Source organism: Nicotiana tabacum, chromosome 19 (genome assembly GCF_000715075.1).
Source record: "Nicotiana tabacum cultivar K326 chromosome 19, ASM71507v2, whole genome shotgun sequence".
In the NCBI taxonomy this organism is placed as follows: Eukaryota; Viridiplantae; Streptophyta; class Magnoliopsida; order Solanales; family Solanaceae; genus Nicotiana; species Nicotiana tabacum.
In genome coordinates this window covers 121,051,216-121,077,665 of record NC_134098.1, presented here as the reverse complement: position 1 = coordinate 121,077,665, position 26,450 = coordinate 121,051,216, and the positions used below count along the sequence as shown (strand labels likewise).

General features: G+C 42.0%; 1 protein-coding gene across 1 annotated transcript; it reads left to right on the top strand.

Annotated features, from left to right (window-relative positions):
• The first annotated feature begins 11,639 nt into the window (after positions 1-11,639).
• LOC107814559 (protein SRC2-like) lies at positions 11,640-12,768 on the top strand. Its single transcript, XM_016639998.2, has one exon. It carries the CDS (start codon positions 11,761-11,763, stop codon positions 12,685-12,687), a length of 927 nt encoding a protein of 308 aa, XP_016495484.1. The 5' UTR covers positions 11,640-11,760; the 3' UTR covers positions 12,688-12,768.
• Positions 12,769-26,450: the final 13,682 nt, after the last annotated feature.

Below are 26,450 nucleotides of genomic sequence, written 5' to 3'. Positions count from 1 at the left end.
CCTCCCTCTCCCCTTTCTCTATAACCTACTATCTTTTCTTTTCCCTCTTCCTTTCTCTCCTTATATTTCTTCTTCTATCTCTCCTCTTTCTCTCTCATGATTTAGTGAAAAGTATTGCAAATTATGCAAAGAAATCAGTTGGATGAAAAGGTAAGGTTGATCTCACATCAGAAAAAATCAGAAATAAAAACTAAGAGAAAAAAAAGGAAAAAATAGAGTTCAACTTTATTTTTCCTCTCTCTCTCTCTCTCTCTCTCTCTCTCTCTCTCTCTCTCTCTCTCTCTCTCTCTCTCTCTCTCTCTCTCTTTGTTTGTTGGATTGAACGAGTGGGTGTGATTGAAATTGGTTAAAAAACCTAGACCAGGATATATACAAATTTTGAGCAAGATTAGAAGTGATTTAGACCGGTTTCATTTAAAAAACCAGACCTAAAAATTCAACTGCAACATGTGTATATCATATTGTATATCTTGTACATCAGTGTATATCACACACATGTTTTTATGGACGTCTATGTATATCACTTTGTATATCGTTTATATAACACAAATTTTTGATGGGCGCCTGTGTATATAATATTGTATATCGTGTGTTACGCCTGTGTATATTACATTATATATCGTGTATATAACATAGATTTTTATGGATATATACAGATACACATGATAGACATGAGATACCACTGATGTACATGGAGATATACACGGGATACAATAGGGGATACACAGTGGAGCCATCATAAAACTTGAGTTTTCAATCTGAAACATATTATACAAAGAAGCAAAATAAAATTTTGATATATTTTTTGATATACACATTATTATTATGTTATACAATGGGATATACAAATAATATAATTATTACTATGTTATATATATTTGGATATACTGATAAAAAACTAGAAAATAATTTAGAAAAAGTTCGAAGATTTTTCAGATACTATTGAATGAAATGAAACCTAATTGTCATGTCGAATATCTATTGCATGTAGTGAATTCGGCCTCTTTAACACCGAAACTTCGTAAATCAGAGTCATCATCTACATGAAGAAATGAAGATTTGACCACTGTAGCTTTAGATCTTGATTTCTTAGATGTTGAATTTTTATCCATCTTTCAAGTTGAAAAGAATGTTGATATGCTATGAAAAATTCTACAAAAGATTCTAGATATAGAGAATTACCCAAAAAAAAAAGATTAAAAGAAAACCTAACAAAGTAATTATCAGAGAAAAAAAGAGAGATTTGAGGGATTAAAAAATGTGGAGTGAAATTTGGGGAAGAAAGAGAACAAGGGCTTAAAGAGGGAGAGAGGGGAGAGTGTTGTACGTTTCTTTTGATTTTGCATAAAAATAATTTCGGTTATAAAATATCAATTAGATATAAAAAATCTTAATGTTGGGATATATAGTACCAATATCTAAAACTAAGGCTTTTTTATACCAATTCTCTTCAAAGGTTGTTATATTATGCCATTTTTTCCTTCTGAAGCTGTGAGGCTATCCTTTATATATGTCTGAAAAGTTGGCACCACCTCACAACACGTAAGAGGAATTGACAATTCTTTAACGGTATATTAGGTCTGGCAAAAATAGCCCCAAATAATTGGTATTATATAGCCAAATCCTAAAACCCCTATTTTCTTATTCTCTCTCACTGTTCATTGCGTCCCCCTCCCTCGTGTTCCTTGCTCTCCTCCTCTTTTTTTATTCGCTGCTTCTATCCCCCCTCCCCTTCTTGTTCGGTTCTTCCCCGTCCCCCCTTCTCTCCCTTGTTTGCTGGTTGCTATGATGAAAATAAAAAGGAATAGATTGCAGATAGAGTCTATGCTTCACCTTCAATCTTCTTTTTTCTTTTTTTCATCTGTTTTCACTGTGTAATATTTCCAAGATGGTTCACAACCTTTAGAAGCCTAGAAAAGCTAAGCGCAAGAACAAGTTGCGATCTTTTTTCTTTTTCCCCTCTCAAAAAATTTGTATTCTTTTTTGCTATCAATTTTGTCACATGAAAGAAAAATCTGAAATTTTAATAATAACAGCAGGGTGCAAAGAAAGGGAAGGATCGTCGGATTCAGTTCCATCATTGGATAATATAATATTTGATATACATATTATCATTATGTTATACATTGTGATATACAAAACAAAACATCTGCAAATGTGTTATATGCTGGAATATACAAAGCAATAATATATTTGATATACATTGATGTGTTATACACTGTGATATACAAATAATATAATAATTTTTATTGATATACATTAATATAGAGACAACAATATAGTTTAAATAATTATATTTATAATTTCATATTTTAGATATTAAAAGAAGGAAAATAAAATTTTAATAATACATTTTGATATACACAAAAAAGAAAAATAAAGTTGTAATATATCATTTGATATACATATTATTGTTGTGATATACATTTATTGGCTACCTGATGCCAATATCTATAACTAGGGTTTTTTTTTCTGCTAATTATGTGGGTATGTTGTTATATCGTGCCAAAAGTCTACATTTTTATCGGAGTATATTTTTCATGAATTTTTGAAATTTGATTACTTTATTCCCAAGTGTTTTTGTAGATTCACAAATTAACAGTGGAACTATATGGAGAGATTTGCAGAATTCCCTCTTATGATGCAAAGTTAAGAAAAGGTTCATTTATGAACCATGATTAGTACAATCTAGAAGTGTAAAATTTGATTCTCATTAGAATCTTTCCTTCCTCTACCTAAGACCTACCCACTCTTCGACCTCGGAAATAAAAAGAAAACTGGTTGTAAGAAGGAAAAAGCTTAACTACGAAAATAGACGTGTGTTCTAAAAATCATAGTACATATTAAGAAGCAATCGAATGAATCTTGCTGCCAATAGATAAATAGCTTGAGTCAGATCCTCCTGTCGGGAATAAGTGGTCTTTACGCATTATTTTATACTATACATTTTTTTGTCTGAATCAAGAATTTTAATATGTTAATTTGAATATTAGTGAAAGAAAATTTTAAAATAATCAATGAATGACTCACATCGAATTTTAAAATTTAATAGTTCAATAAATTAAAGTTCCTGAGAATTATATAAATCGTATAGATACTATTAGTAACCGACGTATCAAATTGTATAAGGTAAAAATATGCTACGCTAAGTAATTGCATAAAGAATAACACGTGGAGCCGAAGGCAGAGGATAGCTAAAACCGAAGACAATTGTTCCATTTGCTACCGGGAAGAATGATGCTCATAAAGATACAATAAATGTCTGCCACCCGGTAGCACTTAATGGAGAATATTCTACAACATTTAATATATTACCCGTTATAAAGAATTTGTCATTTATGCTCACCGTTACACATTCTTCAATGGCCCTCATAATTGACATTAAAGAATGACATGATCATAAGACCTTGTTCTTTAGGTGCAACTATAAATAGTGCGCTTTGTTATCATTATAAAGGGATACAAATTTTCTAGCAAACTTACGCTATAATCTATTCAAAGCTCTGCACAATTTTGTCTTCTTACTTTTTGATTTCATTACTGTTGTGCCCGGAAGCCTTGCTCCCGAATTTACTGTTTCTGCTATTTCATCTTCGTCTCAAGGCTAAGTATTGCATATTTCTTCAATTCTTTTATTATTTCAGGATCAAATTAATTTACTTGTCTAAAAACTATGTACAAATTAAATTGTACTATTTTACGGGTAAATAGTTTGGCGCCCGTAACAGAGAATTGGTGGATGTGCGGCCGCAACATGATTTGTGCGATCCGCACAATTTGACCTACGACCGCACATCTGAGTCACAAAATGTAGACTCTCTGAAGATAGTGAAAGAGTTATTATGCGGCCGCAATGAAAATTCTGCGGTCCGCACAATCTTTGTTGCGGCCGCAGACTCATTCTTACTAAACTGACCTATAGTCAACTTCTGCAGACCGCACAATTTCAGGTGCGGCCGCAGAATTTAAAATATACTAACAATCAGTTAATTTCCAATGAGGGTTTGCAATTTTTGTGCAAGTTTTGACATTGTAACATCATCAAAGCATGAGAATACATTTACCCAGTCCGCCTAGAACATGTACTAGTTAACCCACTACAGATTTACCCCCATATGTATGTACAATTGGATTCTATTGACAAATGGCCTAAAATTGACTAAAAATCTACAAATTAAAAGAAAAGCATTAACAAGATTTTGAAAAATACCAAATGAATAAGTGTGATGAGAGATCAATCAAAGGTGTTGTATGAATGCACATGTATACTCAGCAAGAAATTTCCAAAGATTACTGTGATTTTTCTTAGAGAGGAAAAAGAGTAACATAGCCCTAGCCCTCTATTTATACTCTTGATTTTCTAAGGGAAAGAAGAGCGAGTGTGGCCGCAGAATTTCAACTGCGGACCGCACTCTGTTACCTAGTGAGCTTAAATCATCATTTTGTCTGCGGTCCGCAGAATTTTGTATGCGACCGTAGATCCCCTGTTGCGGCTGCACATTTCCTGTTACGACCGCATATTAATCATTTTTCTGACAGACCAAATTCAGAGAGTTGTCATTTTCACCTTCCACTTCTGTGGTCCGCATGATAATTGTGCGACTGCAGAGCACTTTTGCTGCAACAATTGTAAATGTGCGGTTCGCATAATTCACATGCGGTCCACAAAATTTTGCACACTTAGCCAGATTTCTGTCCACCATTCCTGTAAGGCACACTCATCCCTGTAACACACTTCAAATCAAGTTAGCACCAAAACCATACCTAACTACAAAAGAAGAAAAAGAAACATGGGTTGCCTCCCAATGAGCGCCTGATTTAACGCAGCGGCACAACGCAGAATACCATCAGTTGAAATGAATGACCGCATCTCCAACTTTTCCCAAATAGTTCTTCACCCGGTGACCATTAGCTCGGAATACCTCATTGATTTTGTTTTTCAAGTCCAATGCACAAAAAAGCGTCACACCCACAATTTCAAAGGGACCATTCCATTTAGACTTTAGCTTTTCAGGAAACAACCTCAACCTTGAGTTAAACAGCAACACAAGATCGCCCACCTTGAACTTTTTGTTCCAAATGTATTTGTCATGAAGATATTTCATCTTTTCTTTGTACAAGGACGAACTTGCATAAGCATAGTATCGGAACTCATCTAATTTATTCAAATGTGCAACCCTCAAGTTAGCGGCTACATCCCAATCAAGATTCAACTTCTTTAGAGCCCATATGGCTTTGTGCTCAAGTTCTACCGGAAGATGACAAGCTTTGCCGAACACCAACCGGTATGGCGACATTCCGATAGGTGTTTTGTAAGTCATCCGATAGGCCCATAATGCATCATCAAGCTTCTTGGACCAATCCGTCCGGTTAGCATTCACTGTTTTGGACAAAATACTCTTTATCTCCCGGTTGGAGACTTCCACTTGACCACTAGCTTGTGGATGATAGGGAGTCGTGACTTTATGAGTAACACCATACTTGCTAAGTAAAGTGTCAAAAGCCTTGTTGCAAAAATATGACCCCACATCGCTTATAATAGCCCGCGGAGTACCAAACCTTGTGAAAATATTCTTTTTCAAGAATGCCACAACACTTCTCGCCTCATTGTTGGGTAGAGGAATGGCCTTAAACCATTTCGACACATTATCAACCGCGACCAAGATGTAGGTGTTTCTACAAAAACTCATAAACGGACCCATGAAGTCAATACCCCACACATCGAAAATATCAATCTCCAAAATGGTGGTGAGGGGCATTTCATTTTTCTTTGAGATTCCACCGTCCCTTTGACATTCATCACATCTTATCACTTGCATCATTGTAAAGAGTGGGCCAATAGAAACCGCAACTTAGCACTTTGGCTGCCATTTTTGCTCCACCATGGTGAACACCATATGGCGAAGAATGACAAGCCCCGAGAATTTCATATTGCTCTTCTTCCGGTACACATATTCTAATCACCCCATCCGTAAAAATCCGAAAAAGGTATGGTTCGTCCCAATAATAATCTTGACAATCCCGTTTGAGCTTCTTCCTTTGGTTTGAAGAGAACTCATCCGGGATGATAGCACACATAAGGAAATTTGCTAGATCCGCGAATCATGGCACCTCCTTCATTGAAATGGCCAAGAGTTGCTCATCGGGGAAGGAGTCATTGATTTCAAGGCCATCATACGGCCTCCCATCCTCCTCCAAACGAGACAAGAGGTCCGCCATTTGGTTTTCACTTCATTTTCTATCTTGGATGTCAATATCAAACTCTTGTAACAAAAGCACCCATCTCATCAACCGAGCTTTAGAATCTTTCTTGCTCATAAGATAACTAAGTGTCGCATGATCCATGTGGACAATGACTTTCGCACCCATTAAGTACGGGCAGAACTTCTCAATTGCAAATACAATGGCAAGAAGCTCTTTCTCCGTAACGGTATAGTTGACTTGGGCACCATTCATGGTCTTACTAGCATAGTAGACCGGATGAAAAATCTTGTTGATGCATTGCCTCCAAAACAACCCCAATCGCTACGTCACTAGCATCACATATGAGTTCAAAAGGGACACTCCAATTTGGAGCGGTGATGATGGGAGTAGTTGTCATCTTGAACTTTAACAATTCAAAGGCTCTCATACAATCATCATTGAAGTTAAACTTAGCATCTTTCTCGAGAAGCTTGCACAACGGGTTCACCATGTTAGAGAAATCTTTGATGAAGCGCCGGTAAAATCCCGCGTGGCCTAAGATCACACCTTTCACCAAAGTTGGAGGTGAAAGTTTAGAAATCACCTCAATCTTTGCCTTGTCAACTTCAATTCCATTCTTTGAGATTTTGTGGTCAAGGACAATGCCTTCCTCGATCATGAAATGACACTTCTCCCAATTTAGCACCAAATTTGTTTCTTCACATCTTGCCAACACTTTATCTAAATTTGCAAGACAATCATCAAAAGAATCTCCAACTACCGAGAAGTCATCCATGAAAACTTCAAGGTAGTCCTCTACCATGTCTGTGAAGATAACCATCATACACCTTTGAAAAGTCGCTGGTGCATTGCACAAACCAAATGGAATCTGTTTGAAGGCGAAAGTACCATAAGGACATGTAAAGGTTGTTTTCTCTTGATCCTCCGGAGCAATAAGGATTTGGTTGTATCCCGAATACCCATCAAGAAAGCAATAGAAAGCACAATCGGCCAACCTATCAAGCATTTGGTATAGGAAAGGAAGTGGAAAATGAACCTTCCTTGTGACTTTGTTGAGCTTGTGATAGTCCATACACACTCTCCAACCGGTCACCGTTCTTGTAGGAATCAACTCATTCTTGTCATTGGTGACCACCGTCATGCCGTTTCTTTGGGACACATTGAACCGAAGAAGTCCACGAACTATCATAAAATGGGGTAGACAACCCCGACATCCAACCACTTGATAATCTCCATTTTGACAACTTCTTGCATAGCCTCATTGAGTCTCCAGCAAGCTCTTCAGTTTTGGAGTTTAAGGATGCCTCTAGGTTGGTCAATCTCTCAGCAGAGACAGCCTCGCAATCGGATGCAACAAGAACGGCACTATGGACTTCATCCCATTTGGCCTTGGCCTCATCAAACTGAACCCTCAGCGGGCCAATCTCTTGGCTAAGGGTTTTCACTTCTTGCTCGCTTTGCTGCAAACGAGTCTCCAACACAATGGCCTCAGCAACTTTGGCTTCTAATTCTGAGATCCGAGCAACAGTTTGATCCCGCTTAGCCAAAAGTTGATCCCGTTCGGAGGTAAGTTCTTCTTTTTCCTGAATCAACCTCTAGAGGCCCTCGAAAATAAAGAAATTGGACTGCAAACAAGAAATGCAAACTCAGGATATTCATTCAGTCAAGGACATGAGAAATGACAAAAGAAGTGAAGAATGTACCGCTGTGACTTTGTTGAGCTTGTGATAGTCCATACACACTCTCCAACCGGTCACCGTTCTTGTAGGAATCAACTCATTCTTGTCATTGGTGACCACCGTCATGCCGTTTCTTTGGGACACATTGAACCGAAGAAGTCCACGAACTATCATAAATGGGGTAGACAACCCCGACATCCAACCACTTGATAATCTCCATTTTGACAACTTCTTGCATAGCCTCATTGAGTCTCCAGCAAGCTCTTCAGTTTTGGAGTTCAAGGATGCCTCTAGGTTGGTCAATCTCTCAGCAGAGACAGCCTCGCGATCGGATGCAACAAGAACGGCTCTATGGACTTCATCCCATTTGGCCTTGGCCTCATCAAACTGAACCCTCAGCGGGCAAATCTCTTGGCTAAGGGTTTCCACTTCTTGCTCATTTTGCTGCAAACGAGTCTCCAACACAACGGCCTCAGCAACTTTGGCTTCCAATTCTGAGAGGCGAGCAACAGTTTGATCCCGCTCAGCCAAAAGTTGATCCCGTTCGGAGGTAAGTTCTTCTTTTTCCCGAATCAACCTCTAGAGGCCCTCGAAAATAAGGAAATTGTCCTGCAAACAAGAAATGCAAACTCAGGATATTCATTCAGTCAAGGACATGAGAAATGACAAAAGAAGTGAAGAATGTACCGCTGTGACGTTGTGCATGGCATTGTTCAACAAGCACTCTCCCGAGAGAGCTTGTATCTTTTCCAAATCTTTTCTGAAGCCAAAGGCTTCAGATAGTTAGCAAGTTCCACCGACCGGGATAACAAATTGCATCTGGTGGAGACCGAGAGAGTAACGATCCTTCTCCATTGCGGATCTTCTGAGGGGGCATCATAATTTTGCCCCAAATTCCTATGAAATGGGGACTATGGAAGAGGAACATCTTCTTCTCGGACAGATGCGACCGGTGATGATGTAGCAGTTGCTGAAGAGTTGGTGAAGATGGAGATGAAGCTGATGGTGTTAAAGGGTGAGAAATAGCTGCGACAAACACAGTGCTGGTTGTTGGTTGCTCGTCAACCGAAAAAGGAAAGGACCCGGTACTCAGCCCCAAAATACCGAGCGCAACGACTGGGATTCGAAAGCGGGAGTTGGCATTTTCCACCATTTTATACTCCCCCTAGAGCGCCGAGACATCGTCCTCGGTTGGTGTTACTAACTCAACAGATTGAGCGGTCTGTTGAGTTGAGGAAGGTCGTCGTCTTCTATGTAGAGAAGCTCCATCCTCGCTAGCTTCTCCATCATCGTCAATCATCACGGTATCTATGGCCGACCCGGGCAGAGGGATCGTCACCACGACTTCCAGAGATGACTCGGGGGCAGCATTCTTCGCCCTCTTATTTTTTCCCCCGGCTGAGGAGGAACTCCTTCTTTTTGGTTGCTTGTTCTCCGGCCGGGGACTCCGAGAAGAAGCACTTGCACCAGAAGCAGGCCCGGAGACGCCTGTCTGTGAAAAAGCTTTCTGCAGTAGCCTCACCGCATCAGTAGGATCAACCAAAACGTCCTTCTCATGGACGGCAACTGATCCATGGGGTAGACCTATATTCAACAGGAGAGAAGAATCAGATAACTTTCTCATAAGAAAAGGTAAGGACATGATGAGTTAAACTTACCATGATTTTTGGCCTTCCACCCATATTTTAGGAATAATTCTTTCCACGAGCGGGTTTCGGGCGTAGTAACATCCAAAATTTTCTGAACCCATTAGTCCAAGCCCTCAACCCTAGAGGGAACCCATCGAGTCGCTGAGGCAGGTAAAGGAAGAAAAGTTAATAATGACGAGGAAATAATCTTTAACAAGAGTAGAAGCAAACTGTATAATTACGAGTGCGGTTCCACAATTCCGGGAAGGAACGAGCCGAGGCCGGGATGATTTCACCGGTGGCAACTAAAACAAACCGTTCCATCCACCCACGATCGATATCATAATCCATGTTGGATAGCAGTGCATGGTGGCCTCGTTTGCTGAAGTTAATCATCCCCTCACAAAAGATCTTGGGGGAATAAAGGTTCATCACATGAGTCAGGGAGAGTTACTCCCCTGTTTCATGGCACATGCATCGAAGGCAAGCAATCGTCCTCCACAGGGACTCACCTGCGCCAAACATACTTGGTAGTGGAGTCAAAACTCCGCAATAACGGAGTCAAGCTTTCCACTCAGAGAAAATGTTCCCAAAGTGAAAGGATACATATAGAATTACGTAAAACCCTTCTTGGATAAGGTTACCTGCTCCACCAAATTATGAGCGATAATGTCTAAATCTTGGTAATGACAATCTTTTTTCACATCAGGAATGCTGGAAGGACGGATGGATGAAGGATATCTGCTAACGGCCCATGTATGAGGGCTAACAGAAGGAAATTTCTCTTCAAAGTCTTTAGTTGTGACAAGACTTCTAGGGATGATGGTGCTCATTGTATGCGGAGCGGTGTCATCGGCTTTGCTTTTGTTCTTTGAGGAATCGGTATTTTTTGAAGAAGAAACCATTGTATGTTATGGAAAAAGGGAAAAAAATTCTCGTTTGAAGAGAGTTAAAGAAAGGTTGAAGAACGGAGTACAAATTGAATGAAGAGAGTTTGAGAGAGTTTGGAGAATTATGGGGTATGAATGAAGGAGGTTGATGCGTATAACTAAAGGTTTAGGCGGCTAAATTTGTGGCCATAATTACCTCGATAACTGGCAAAAGTTATGCTGAATCGTGGGATGACGCGTGTTCAGGGCATCAAATGCGGAGAGACGTGCGTCTAATCAACCGTCAGAAGTTTTTCAGAGGGGGTTAGAGAAATTCCCGCCAAAAAGAATATTTCTACCAATTTTTCAGTGACACAAAGTTATGTCATCGGAAAGTAGGGGACTATCTGTATAGGGTAAAAATATATTATGCTAAGTAATTGCATAAGAGAATGACACGTGGAGCCGAAGACAGAGGATAGCTAAAACCGAAGACAACTGTTCCATTTGCTACCGGGAAGAATGATGCTCATAAGATGCAATAAATGCCTGTCATCCGGTAGCACTTAATGGAGAATATTCTGCAGCATTTAATACATTGATCGTTATAAAGAATTTGTCATGTATGCTCAACATTACACATTCTTCAATGGCCCTCATAATTAACATTAAAGAAGGGCATGATCCTAGAACCTTGTTCTCTAGGCGCAACTATAAATAGTGAGCTTTGTTATCATTGTAAAGGGACATGAATTTCTGGCAAACTTACGCTATAATCTATTCAAAGCTCTGCACAATTTTATCTTCTTACTTTTCGATTTTATTACTGTTGTGTCCAGAAACCTTGCTCCCAGATTTACTGTTTCTGCTATTTCATCTTCGTCTCAAGGCTAAGTATTGCATATTTTTTCAATTCTTTTATTATTTCAGGATCAAATTAATTCACTTGTCTAAAAATCACGTATAAATTCAACTGTATCGTTTTACGGGTAAAAACAAATATTTCTAGAAACTCTCAAAATGAAAAAAATATACGATACAAATTAAGAAAATGGATACACTAACAAAATAGAGAAAATGTCTAACATCAGCTGAAAAGAGGGGAGGAAAAGATAGAAGCCATTTGCCATTAATCCAGCTCATATTTTAGTTTAAGCGGAATAACCTCTCTATTCCACTTTAAGCGGTTACTTCTGCGTCTCCTATTCAACATTTAATACACTTCTCACATTTAATTTTCCCCCTTAAAACTTCTCTCATAGCACCCATAAAAATCCATCTAAACCACAAGAAAAAAAAGGGGAAAAAGATTTTTTTAATCAATTCCCTCCCATTCCTGAATCTACTGACATATTAGACGTAATATCAAAGAATTCAACAATGGAGTGGCGTCCGTTTGATGTCACTGTGATCTCCGCCGAAAGCATAAAAAATGTCAATTACTTCTCCACAATGGATGTTTACGTTGAAGTTTCAATCGTAGGTTATGCCAAGAACACGAAGAGAACGTTCATTGACAAAAGAGGTGGCACAAGTCCTAAATGGAATCACCCCATGAAATTCACATTAGACGAGCCTTCCCTCACAAAACCTGGCCTTTCCCTCTATTTCCGCCTCAGATCCGATCGCCTTTTCGGCGATAAGGATATTGGCATTGTCTCCATTCCTATAAATGAAATCTTCGGCCAATCTGCCTCTGGTCCTGATGGCAGTGCTGAGAGACTTGTGGAGTATCAAGTTTTTACACCAATTTCTGGTAGACCTAGAGGAACCCTCAAGTTTGCATATAAATTTGGAAAGAAATATGGACAACCTTCAGAGCTAATGTTCAAAAATGTCAATCAACCCAATGGTATGTATAATGAAAACAAGCATGGTGATGTGCCTGTCACGGCTTATCCATATTCACAGACAGGGTCTAATAATGTGCCACCTGGCATGGGATATGGAACGTCCAACATGGCGTATCAACAACCAGCAGGATATCCTCCCGCTGGTTACAACGGTCAGCAACCAACAGGATATCCTCCTGCTAGTAGATATTCACCATCTGGATATCCACCCTCTGGATATGGATATCCTCCTCAACAACAGCAACAAAGTTACGGAGGAGGATATCCACAGGTGCAACAAGTACAAAAGCCACAGAAAAAGAGCAATTTTGGAGGGATGGGAGCAGGAGTAGGGTTGGGTTTGGCTGGAGGGTTGCTTGGTGGTATGTTGGTAGGGGAAATGGCTTCTGATGTTGGAGAGATGGATGCCTATGATCAAGGATATGATGATGCCATGGATGATATGGATTTTTAAATGAGGTCTCTGTATTTTGACTAACTTTTGTTTATTGGATTTGGATATAAATCAAATTGGTTCTTGAGATTTGATTAACGACATTATCATTTTTTCATTGCATTATATGATTTGATTTTGCAAGGATTATTATATTTGATATGCGTTGATTTTCTGAATTGGAATTTCTTTGCTCATTCCCTGATTTTCCAAACTAAAGTTTATAGTAGTATGTTTGCAGAAACGTGGTGCCATACCATAACATGGCTTCGTTATTCGCACAATTTATTCTGCTACATTGTCAATTCCTTTTATTAGGCAAAAATGAAATGTATTTTGTCTATTAATTGACTGCATAATAGAGTTGCATGAGTTAAACGGATCTCCAAAGGAAATTGTAACTTTCTTCAATGTGCTAGCTAACGTTTTCTGCTGCTGTAGACGTGTATATATGTACACTTATCCTTTAGTAAAGCCAATATCATATCAGTTTTATGATTCCAATTGTCCTAATTAAGTTAACCCTGGAGGATCCATCCGTATTTAACTTGTAAGAATTATTTTGAGGGGGTTCCATCAAATTTCATGATATGTTCAGACATCTTTTCCTTAATTCTATTCCTTTCCAGAAATCATGATATAAGTATTTCATAGTCTTTTACGAGAATGGGTTTGAAGATAATATGCTCTTTCTTTTCGTCGAATGGCTGGTATTTCTTGTTAGCTGAAATGCGGAAAAAAGAAGAAGCTCTTTCAATAACATTATAAAGCTTCTGGAAAATACATATGTAGACAGATTTTGTGGTTAAAATTAACTATCGTCAAAGCTAGGGTAGTTCAAGTAGAAGAGAATATATTTGTAGACAAATTGAAATGAATTTCAGCCTTGGTATGTCCGGTACGGTTCGAAGGGTGGTATATCGAAATAAGATCCCGAAGGGGGAACGAACTAACCTAGAGCCCGGGGAGGCCGATCCGTGTTGAGATCGATATCATAATCAAACTCGAACAAGAATCGAACCATGGCGCGGGTAGATCTATCGTGCTGATAATCCAAAAACCAACCTACATCGACCTGGAATCCATCCGAGGGCTCGAACCAGGATCGGGCTCGAGCCAAGATCACGAGGTCGAGCCGAAGTCAAGCTTGAACCAAAATCGAGGATTCTAAGCAAGATCGAGCTCGCAGACAAAAGCCGTTGTAATCCCACTAGAGGGAATCTTGGCAGAAATTATGGAAAAACTGATTTATCATGGGTCTCCCACTGCATGTTTATTTTATTATACTTGGAGCCAAACCCTTTTTACTATAAAAGGGCTTGTTTTATCATTTCTTTAGGGGATCTTCTGAGAGATTTAGACTATCAAAAACTGTATTATTTTCCTCTATAAGCAAGAGTGATCTTTCTAGTTCCTTAGATTGATTCTATTTTGTTAAATCCTAAATTCACTATTCATAATCGATTCGCCTGGATTACGCTTTCGTCACCCTATATTCATCCTTTTATTTATCCTAACATTTTGTATTAAGTTGTACCACATATCTTCGGAACTGCGTATAAATTCAACTATATCCATTTTTTCGGTTAAACAGTTTGGCGCCCACCGTGGGGCCGAGGATAACAGTGGTCACTTATTTCCGAAAACACCTTCAATTCAGGTTCGGCTACGAATAGCCGCTGACCGAATGGCTTCACCGACCAATTACGAAGCTAGCCTTCAAGATGAAACTAACAACTTGGCACTACCCGAGATTCGAGCCGAAATACCACTAGATGTCAATTGACAAATTGCTTTGGAAGCAAACCAGCGTTCCGAACCGGAAAGAAGCATTCAGGGCGGTGCTCGATCCGTAGCCCAAGACACCCAAAACCCAGAGGAGATCGGGGCCAGCTTACGCATGATCTTCGAGATGTTGCAAGCCCAGCAATTAGCGATAGCTCGGCTACAGAGCCAAACTCAAGCACAAAGCAGGCCAGTTTCCAATCCACTTCGAGAGGTCCGGCAAGGGTTACTTCGAGAGGTCACCCCCAGAACAGAGCCTGCCATAGTAAAATCTAATGAGCAGGAATCGGGGACTACTCCCGGAATTACTAAATTGCTCGAGGAACTCACAAAACGAGTCGAAGCCAACGACAAGAGGGTGGAGACGTATAATGCCAGGGTCGATCAAATTCCGGGGGATCCACCAATGGTAAAAGGGCTTGATTCGAAAAAAATCATACAAAAGCCTTTTCCATCGAGTGCGGCACCGAAGCCAATCCCCAAAAAGTTCCGTATGCCCGAAATTTCCAAATATAACGGTACGACCGATCCTAACGAACATGTCACCTCTTACACGTGTGCCATAAAAGGCAACGATTTGGAAGATGATGAGATCGAATCCGTGCTATTGAAAAAGTTCGGGGAGACCCTCTCGAAAGGAGCTATGATTTGGTACTACAATTTACCACCAAATTCCATCGATTCTTTTGCCATGTTAGCAGATTCGTTCGTAAAAGCGCATGCTGGAGCCATAAAGGTTGCAACGAGAAAATCAGACCTCTTCAAAGTAAAGCAAAGGCAGGGAGAGATGCTGAGGGAATTCGTATCCCGATTTCAAATGGAACGCATGGAATTACCCCCGTTCACCAACGACTGGGCCGTACAAGCTTTCACCCAAGGGTTGAACGAGCTAAGTTCGATAGCATCACATCGGCTGATGCAAAATTTGATCGAGTATCCGGCGGTAACTTGGGCAGATGTGCACAACCGATATCAATCGAAAATTAGGGTCGAGGATGATCAATCGGGGACCTCGTACGGACCAGTTCATCAGAACAAGACAGTTATTAATCAAAAGCAGATCGACAGAGAGCAAAGGTCAAACAGAGACCGATATCGACCGTACGTCACCGATCGAGTAAACAATGGCTCAACACGCAGCGCAGTTCGGAACAGTCAAAGAATTGATCGGGGACAAAACTCTCGGGGGCTTATGAGTAAGAGCGGCTTCGACAAATATGCCGAGCCTATAGAAGCACTTCGATTATCGGAATATAACTTCAGCGTGGGCGCGTCCGCTCTCGTGTCGGCCATCGGACGCATCGAAGACACTAAATGGCCTCGACCAATGCAAACCAATCCGGCCCATAGAAATCCCAATCAAACGTGCGAATATCATGGTACCCATGGCCATAGAACGGAAGATTGCAAGCAACTAAGAGAGGAAATAACTCGCCTATTTAACAAAGGGCATCTTCGGGAGTTTCTGAGTGATAGGACAAAGAGCCATTTTAGAAGTAGGGATTTCAGCAAGCAGAACGAGCAAGAAGAACCACAACACGTTATCCACATGATCATCGGCGGCACCGATACCCCCCGGGGACCGATGCTTAAGCGCACTAGAACATCGATGGTGAGGGAAAGGCGATCTCGGACTCAAGACTATGCACCCATGGGGACTTTGTCCTTCGGTGATGAAGATGCAGATGGGGTCATCCAACCTCATAACGACGCACTGGTAATATCCGTACTCGTAAATAAAACTAAAATTAAGCGTGTGTTGATCGATCCAGGTAGCTCGGCCAATATCATCCGATTGAAGGTAGTAGAGCAGCTCGGCCTGCAGGATCGGATCGTACCTGCAACTCTGGTCCTAAATGGGTTCAATATGGCATGCGAAACCACCAAAGGGGAGATAGCCTTACCAATAAACGTGGCCGGAACTGTCCAGGAAACAAAGTTTCACGTGATCGAAGGCGATATGAGGTATAACGCCCTTTTCGGAAGACCATGGATCCACAACATGAGAGCCGTGCCTTCGACCCTACACTAGGTCCTCAAAATTTCGGCGTCGGGAGATGTCAAAACGGTATACGGAGAGCAACCAGCCGCAAAAGAAATGTTCGCCGTCGACGAAGCCAAACCAATATCCTCACTTTCGCCGATAAAAGGATCGGGCCCGGAAGGAGAACAGGACACTAAATAGCAATCACAGACAGCGACTTCAACCCAGCCAGACAACCAGAAAGTCGAAGAGGATGGGGACCAAAGGGTCCCTCGATCTTTCGTAATTCCCGATGATACCGATGCCACAAAATCGACGATCGAAGAGCTAGAGCAAGTCATATTAATCGAGCGCCGGCCCGAGCAAAAGGTATACTTGGGAACGGGGTTGAGCCCTGAACTCAGGAAGAAACTCGTTCAATTTCTTATCAATAACATCGATTGTTTTGCCTGGTCCCATTTAGATATAACAGGGATCTCGCCTGACATAACGACGCATCAGCTAAGTTTGGACCATAGGTTCAGACCGGTGAAGCAAAAAAGAAGACCCCAGTCTGATAGAAAGAACGCCTTCATAAAGGACGAGGTAACCAAACTTCTCAAAATAGGGTCCATTCGGGAGGTAAAATATCCCGAATGGTTAGCCAACGTAGTTGTAGTCCCTAAAAAAGGAGACAAACTTAGAATGTGCGTGGACTATAAGGATTTGAACAAAGCATGCCCCAAAGATTCTTTTCCGTTGCCCAACATCGATCGCATGATCGATGCCACGACCGGCCACGAGATCCTCACTTTTCTCGATGCCTATTCCGGGTATAATCAAATACAGATGAACCCGGAGGACCAGGAAAAAACCTCATTTGTCACCAAATATGGGACGTATTGTTCTAATGTGATGCCCTTCGGGCTAAAAAATGCAGGGGCCACTTACCAACGCCTAGTGAATAAAATGTTCGAAGAACAAATAGGAAAATCAATGGAGGTTTATATTGATGACATGTTAGTCAAATCCTTGCGCGCAGAGGACCATTTAATTCATTTGCAGGAAACGTTCGAGATTCTGAGGAAATACAAAATGAAGCTCAACCCCGAAAAATGTGCCTTTGGGGTCAGTTCGGGCAAGTTCCTCGGCTTCATGGTATCACATCGGGGAATAGAGATTAACCCCGATAAAATCAGGGCCGTCGAAGACATCACCGTCGTAGACAGCGTGAAGGCCGTGCAAAGACTAACGGGTCGGATCGCCGCCCTAAGCTGATTCATATCGAGATCGTCCGATCGAAGTCATAAATTGTTTTCTCTACTCAAAACGAAGAATGATTTTTCTTGGACCCCGGAGTGCCAACAAGCGTTAGAAGGACTGAAACGATATCTTTCAAGTGCACCACTGCTTCACACTCAAAAATCGATGAGAAACTTTGTTTGTACTTGGAAATATCGGAAGTCGCCGTAAGCGGTGTCCTAGTTCGAGAAGAGCAAGGTACGCAATTCCCAGTTTATTATACAAGTCGAACCTTGGGAGAGGCGGAAACTAGATATCCGCTCCTAGAAAGGTTGGCGCTTGCACTGATAAGCGCCTCAAGGAAGTTAAGGCCATACTTCCAATGTCACCCCATATGCGTATTGTCTACTTACCCACTTCGTAATATTTTGCACAAACCCGAGTTATCGGGCCGACTGGCCAAATGGGCCGTCGAACTCAGTGGGTACGATATTGAATATCGACCCTGCACGACCATCAAGTCTCAAGTCCTAGCAGACTTCGTGGCCGATTTCACACCAGCCCTCGTACCCGAAGCTGAAAAAGAACTGTTGAAATCAGACACATCATCGGGGGTATGGATCCTTTTTACGGATGGGGCTTCAAACGTAAAGGGGTCCGGGCCGGGCATAGTTTTGAAACCACCCACGGGTGGCATTATTAGAAAATCTATTAAAACTATCAGGTTGACTAACAACGAGGCCGAGTACGAAGCCATGATTGCAGGCCTCGAGCTAGCTAGAAATTTGGGAGTAGAAATCATTGAAGCCAACTGCGACTCCTTGCTGGTGGTAAGTCAAGTAAACAAAACTTTCGAAGTTCGAGAAGGTAGAATGCAGAGGTATTTAGATAAACTGCTTATCACTTTGCGCCATTTCAAACAATGGACTTTACGACATATGCCACGGGAACAGAATAATGAGGCCGACGCACTGGCGAATTTGGGGTCATCGGTCGAGGTAGATGATACGGGCTCGGGGAATGTAGTTCAACTTTCGAGATCAGTAATCGAAGAAGGACACGCCGAAATAAATTCTACAAGCTTAACTTGGGATTGGAGAAACAAGTATATCGAATATTTGAAAAACGGAAAACTCCCATTGGACCCTAAAGATTCCAGAACCCTACGGACCAAGGCTGCTCGATTCACTCTGGCTTCAGATGGAACATTGTACCGAAGAACGTTCAACGGACCATTGGCGATATGCTTGGGTCCGGGGGATGTCGATTATGTCCTACGGGAAGTGCATGAGGGTACTTGCGGGAATCACTCTGGAGCCGACACATTAGCCCAAAAAATAATCAGAGCAAGGTATTATTGGATCGATATGGGCAAAGATGCGAAGGAATTCGTTCGTAAATGTGATAAATGTCAAAGGTTCGCACCAATGATCCACCAGCCCGGAGAACAACTCCACTCGGTCCTATCCCCGTGGCCTTTCATGAAATGGGGAATGGATATCGTCGGCCCTCTTCCATCGACCCCAGGTAAAGCCAAATTCATTTTGTTTATGACTGACTATTTTTCTAAATGGGTTGAAGCATAGGCGTTCGAGAAAATAAGAGAGAAAGAAGTTATAGACTTTATTTGGGATCATATAATATGCCGGTTCGGGATACCCGCCGAAATAGTATGTGACAATGGAAAGCAATTCATTGGCGGCAAAGTAACAGGATTCCTCGAAGACCACAAGATAAGGAGGATACTGTCGATGCCGTACCACCCGAGTGGGAACGGGTAGGCCGAATTAACGAATAAAACTGTCATTCAAAACTTAAAGAAGAGATTGAACGATGCTAAAGGGAGATGGAGAGAAATCCTACCCGAAGTCCTTTGGGCATATCGGACAACATCAAAATCCAGTACGGGGGCGACCCCGTTCTCTTTAGTATATGGATACGAAGCATTGATACCAGTCGAGGTTGGTGAACCCAGTGCCAGATTTCGATTCTCGACGGAAGAATCAAATAACGAGGCTATGAACACAAGCCTCGAACTATCAGACGAAAGGCGAGAAACTGCACTCGTTCGAATGGCCGCCCAAAAGCAGCGAATCGAAAGGTATTATAATCGAAGAACCAAGCTCCGCCATTTCAAGCCTGGGGACTTAGTGTTGAGAAAAATTACCATCAATACCCGGAATCCGAATGAAGGGAAGCTAGGACCGAATTGGGAAGGACCATATCAGGTACTCGAGGACATCGGAAAGGGGTCGTACAGGATCGGCGTTATAAACGGCAAACAGTTATCAAGTAACTAGAATGTATCACATCTAAAACGGTACTACTGTTAAGGTACAACCTTTTCCATATTCGTTTATATCTCAAAACTGACCCCTGCAGAAGTCCGAACAAGGGACAGATCTCTCATCAGAAAGCACGCGTTGCACTCTTTTTTCCTTATACCGGTTTTATCCCAATTGGGTTTTTCGGCAAGATTTTTAATGAGGCAACCACTGGTCGTGCAACATTTATAATGATATCCGAGGCCCCGTAAGAGAGTTACTTCACAGCAACAGGGTCCCGATAGGAAAACTGTAAAGAGCCGAATGGTCGAAGCGAGCCATGCTCGTATAAATTGGCCCGAACCCGGGCATGTAATAATATGCGAAGAATTAAGATATAATGCGACCATTAAGCCTACAAGCTATATTTTTCAATTCGAGTTCGAATCATTCACTCGACCAGGCCTACAGGCTATTTTTCATTTCGAGTTCGAGCAAACACTCACTCGACCAAATAGCCTACGGGCTGCATCAATTCGAGTTCGAAATATTGACTCGATCGAGCCTACTGGCTATTTTTCATTTCGAGTTCGAGCAAACACTCACTCGACCAAATAGCCTACGGGCTGCATCAATTCGAGTTCGAATCATTCACTCGACCAGGCCTACGGGCTATTTTTCATTTCGAGTTCGAGCAAACACTCACTCGACCAAATAGCCTACGGGCTGCATCAATTCGAGTTCGAAATATTCACTCGATCGAGCCTACGGGCTATTTTTCATTTCGAGTTCGAGCAAACACTCACTCGACCAAATAGCCTACGAGCTGCATCAATTCAAGTTCGAATCATTCACTCGACCAGGCCTACTGGCTATTTTTCATTTCGAGTTCGAGCAAACACTCACTCGACCAAATAGCCTACGGGCTGCATCAATTCGAGTTCGAAATATTGACTCGATCGAGCCTACGGGCTATTTTTCATTTCGAGTTCGAGAAAACACTCACTCGACCAAATAGCCTACGGGCTGCATCAATTCAAGTTCGAATCATTCACTCGACCAGGCCTACGGGCTATTTTTCATTTCGAGTTCGAGCAAACACTCACTCGACCAAATAGCCTACGAGCTGCATCAATTCAAGTTCGAATCATTCGCTCGACCAGGCCTACGGGCTATTTTTCATTTCGAGTTCGAGCAAATACTAACTCGACCAAATAGCCTACGGGCTGCATCAATTCGAGTTCGAATCATTCACTCGACCAGGCCTACGGGCTATTTTTCATTTCGAGTTCGAGCAAACACTCACTCGACCAAATAGCCTACGGGCTGCATCAATTCGAGTTCGAATCATTCACTCGACCAGGCCTACGGGCTATTTTTTCATTTCAAGTTCGAGCAAACACTCACTCGACCAAATAGCCTACGGGCTGCATCAATTCGAGTTCGAATCATTCACTCGATCGAGCCTACGGGCTATTTTTCACTTCGAGTTCGAGCAAATACTCACTCGACCAAATAGCCTACGGGCTGCATCAATTTGAGTTCGAATCATTCACTCGATCGAGCCTACGAGCTATTTTTCATTTCGAGTTCGAGCAAACACTCACTCGACCAAATAGCCTACGGGCTGCATCAATTCGAGTTCGAAATATTCACTCGATCGAGCCTACGAGCTATTTTTTCGTTTCGAGTTTGAGCAAACACTCACTCGACCAAATAGCCTATGGGCTGCATTAATTCGAGTTCGAATTATTCACTCGATCAAGCCTACGGTCTATTTTTTGTTTCAAGTTCGAGCAAACACTCATTCAACCAAATAGCCTACATCAATTCGAGCACAAGCAAACACCCGCTCGACCGTCAAAAGCCTAAAAGGCTACATTGCCCCAAGTTTGAATAAACGCTCGCTCGGTGAAGAGACCACGAGTTTCAAGTTTGATTAAGTGGTTTAATACATAGAGATATGCCTATACACAAAAAGTTATCTACATAGGTGGCTACAGCAAAAAAAAAAAAAATTTAAACGGGAGCGGTCTTTTCTTTATCAGACCCCCCCCCCCCGTTCTCGGATCCGCTTTTGCTCCCATCGTCGTCGTCATCATCATCGGAAACTAGAGCTTCAGCATCAGCTTCGAGTTCTTTTGCCTTTTTTATCTCTTCTGTGAGATCGAAGCCGCGAGCATGAATCTCCTCGAGAGTTTCTCTCCTGGATCGGTACTTAGCAAGTTCGGCGACCCAATGAGCCCGACCATTGGCGGATTCGGCTGCCTCTCTTGCCTGAACTTGGGTAGCTTCAGCATCAGCCCGATAGACGGCCACGAGCGCATCCGCATAAGTCTTTGCCGTTTCGGCATCGGATTCGGCCTTGGCGAGTACTGAGGCCAACCGAGCCTCGAGCTCCTCAATTTTTCTTTCTTGAACCAGGCCCTTTTCCTTCATATTCTGAAGTTGGGTTTTAGACGATGATAACTGGGCTCGAGCAGTCTCTTTTTCTGCAGCAAAGCGGTCCATACCTTCTTTCCACCGCAAGGATTCCATCCTTATCATATCGACCTCCTCACGCAGCCTCCCTATTATCTCGATTTTTTGCTGCAGCTGCGAGACCAAAATGTTAGCTACCATTCTGGTATCGAACCCATAGGCTTTCAAAAGCATCATTACCTGCTGAGACAAATCATTCTGGTCTCGATGAGCCTTGGCCAGCTCGGCTCGGAGATCTTTTATTTCCTCCTCTCTCTGCCCTAAGGAAAGTTTGAGAGAGTTCCTCTCATCGGTAGCGCGTTTCAGGTCGGCCGCGTATCGATGCAGCTCATTCTGGGAACGAGAACATTATTCTCGATGGACTGCCGCAGCCTACGAAGGAACAAGAAGCGAAGTTAACGAAAGACGAACATAAAGGCAATACCAACAAAACGAACATAGAGACTCACCTGGTTCAAAGCCTACCACAAACCGTGAAAAAGATCTGATTCATCACCGGCACCGGCAACATCCTCGATACCAGTAAACAGGTCACGAAACGGATCCTCTTCATCGTGAGGCCTACCTAGATCGAGGGCCCCCAGAGATTGAGCTTCCCGAATCACCCCTGCAGAAAAAGCGGGAAAGGTAGGCGAGTCCTCGATCGCTGCTGCCCCAAGTGAGTCGCTCGGAGCATTCCCCTCGGCTTGGAGGGGTTCGAAGGGCTCTTCGATTGTAACCCCTTCCAGTTGATTCCGGTGAGAGGTGTCTTCGACATCCGATAGTTCGGGGACTCTACCAGAACCTCTCTCCGGTATATTTTCAGTTCGAGACGGAGCCCTAGAGGGCATCATCGATCCAGCCGGTGTTGAAGCATCGGTGGCTCTCTTCGTCCGGACCGCCAGCGTGGACTCATTATTCTCTTCCTCTTCTTCCTCATCCCTTAGGCGCAAAACGGATTCTACGGTTAAAGGAATAACGTTCTTGTTCGGCTTACGAGCCGTCCTTTTCTTCGGTTTTGGATATTCGGGCAACGAAGCTCTCTTCCTTTTATTTTCCTTTACCGGCTTTGGAACGAAGGTCGAGACACCCTCCTCATTAGACAGAGGTCTCAAGACCGCATCCTTACCCAAACCTGCATATGGGAAACCTTATAAAAAATATCGAGAAATACCTCGTCAGAATCCGAGAAATGAGCTTACCGTGATTTTTAGCCTCCCATCAACCCTTAGACAAATCACGCCATGAGCGTTCGGCGTATGTGGAAGTCGAAACAAGATCCCGTACCCAATTCTTGAGGTCAGGAACCGCTCTGGGCATCCAGGGAACCGCTACATCACGAAAAGAGGAGCATCGATAAGAGAACAAATGAAAGAACAAAATAGAAGCAATAGCAAAATCACACTTACGTTTCAGATTCCACTCCTCGGGAAAGGGCATCTTTTCAGTCGGGATCAGGTCCGAAGTCCTTACTCGAACGAACCTGCTCATCCAACCCCGGTCTCTGTCCTCGTCAATACTCGAGAACAAAGCCTTGGTAGCCTGACGCTGGAGTTTTATTAACCCTCCCCAAAAAATTCGGGGACGATACAGCCGGATAAGATGATCGAGGGTGAACGACATCCCCTTGATTTTGCTCACGAAATATCGGATCAGAATAACGATCCGCCACAAAGAAGGATGGACCTGGCCTAAAGTTACATGATACTGTCGACAGAAGTCGATAACGACGGAATCGAGGGGACCCAAAGTGAAAGGGTAAGTATATACGTTCAAAAACCCTTTCACGTGAGAAGTGATGTCTTCGTCAGGGGTAGGTATTATCACTTCTTTTTCCCCCCAATTGCAGTCCTTCTTTAACAGATCGAGGTGCTTCTTAGTAATCGAACACATGTACCTCGATACCGGCTCACACCGGCCAGGGACCGATGAACCTTTATCAACTTTAAAATCTGAAGTAAGGACGCACGCCTCGGGGACACACTCCTCTGGCCGTGGCTCCGCCGGTGTCTCATCGGCGGCACAATATGAAGATGAAGCTTTCTCTTTCTGAGGAACGGTTTGCGATGTTTTCGCCATTTTTTGAATTCAAAAATAAGGAGTAGAAGAAAGTGATAGAAATTTGGTAGAATTGAGGGGTCTTTTCGGAAAGAAATCATAGCTTTCTTGGTAGGCTGGAGAGTATAAAGAAGAAATTGAGAAATTTTAGAAGATAGAAGATGCAAAAATGGTAAAAGATAAAGGTGAGAGTTATTTATAGGTTCAAAGCGACGGCGGTTCATTATCAGCAGTGGCCGACCACCGCCTGACATGCATTAAATGCCTTGAAAGACTAAACCGACAGGACAACTATCATGTGTTTCATGGTCGAACTTGATGGAATCGACAAGGTATAATCCGATCGAGCCGTTGAAAATCATATCGTTTCTCTCCATATTTCTTTCTGAAAAAACGAGGGGACTATCTGTATACGGTCGAAATGGATTTCAGCCTTGGCATGTCTGGTACGGTTCGAAGGGTGGTGTATCGAAGTAAGATCCCGAAGGGGGGAACGAACTAACCTAGAGCCCGGGGAGGCTGGTCCGTGTTGAGATCGATATCATAATCAAACTCGAACAAGAATCGAACTATGGCGCAGGTAGATCTATCGTGCTGATAATCCAAAAACCAACCTACATCGACCTGGAATCCATCCGAGGGCTCGACCATGATCGGGCTCGAGCCAAGATCACGAGGTCGAGCCGAAGTCAAGCTCGAACCAAAATCGAGGATTCTAAACAAGATCGAGCTCGCAGACAAAAGCCGTTGTAATCCCACTAGAGGGAATCTTGGCAGAAATTATGGAAAAGCTGATTTATCATGGGTCTCCCACTGCATGTTTATTTTATTATACTTGGAGCCAAACCCTTTTTACTATAAAAGGGCTTGTTTTATCATTTCTTTAGGGGATCTTCTGAGAGATTTAGACTATCAAAAACTGTATTATTTTCCTCTATAAGCAAGAGTGATCTTTCTAGTTCCTTAGATTGATTCTATTTTGTTAAATCCTAAATTCACTGTTCATAATTGATTCGCCTGGATTACGCTTTCGTCACCCTATATTCATCCTTTTATTTATCCTAGCATTCTGTATTAAGTTGTACCACATATCTTCAGAACTGCGTATAAATTCAACTATATCTATTTTTTCGGGTAAACATATATGTAGAAAAATTTTGTGGTAAATGATATATACTCCCATTCTTTTTCCAAAGTAGGAGTAGTGAAACTTCCAAAGGGTGAGTAAAGATGGAAACACGACTTCCTCAAGGTGAATTACTTATTTCTACACCTTTGACATACTTTGGTATTTAATTCTACTATTTAAATTTTGATCCTCCGGTTACTAAAAGTACTACAACCTGCAAATATACTCAAAACACAAAAAAAGAAAGCTATGGGTGAAAGAAGCAAATTAAACCGAAAGTTCAAAGAATGAGCCGTGCAACTTTTTAGCTGTTGAAAATTCTTATGTTTCACTGAAACTATTTACCCCTCAAAGTAGATTTAGTTAGATACTTAAGAAAGTTTTATGCAAGTTATGCAGACAGCTAGACGCAAAGTAATTTAGCACATGAACAACATATCATATAGTCAAACTCAAGACGAAAAGAAACAGTGGAGGATCTCAGTTTTAAATTCCCATGTCTAACTTTTTTTTTTTTTATAATCGTAGTGTCCGGTCCAGTTTGCGCGCACCTTCACTAATTCCACGGGATACCTGTCACCTCCCACCATCAACATGTACCAGGTAACTCTATCCACCAAGGCTTGGATAGATGGGAAGAAATCACCTAGTATTTGCCTCCGCTGGAATTTGAACCCGAGACCTCAAGATTTTCGCTCACTTCATTGACCATTAGGCCACGCCCTTGTGTGCAAATTCCCATGTCTAACTAAACTATCAGACTTTTCTTATATTTTTTCTAATGTTTTAAACATGTTGATATTTCTTTCTATTATTTTTTAACAAGTCTACTCTGGTGTCTCCAAGTTTTCTACCTACAAATAATAACTAACATACTCCATGG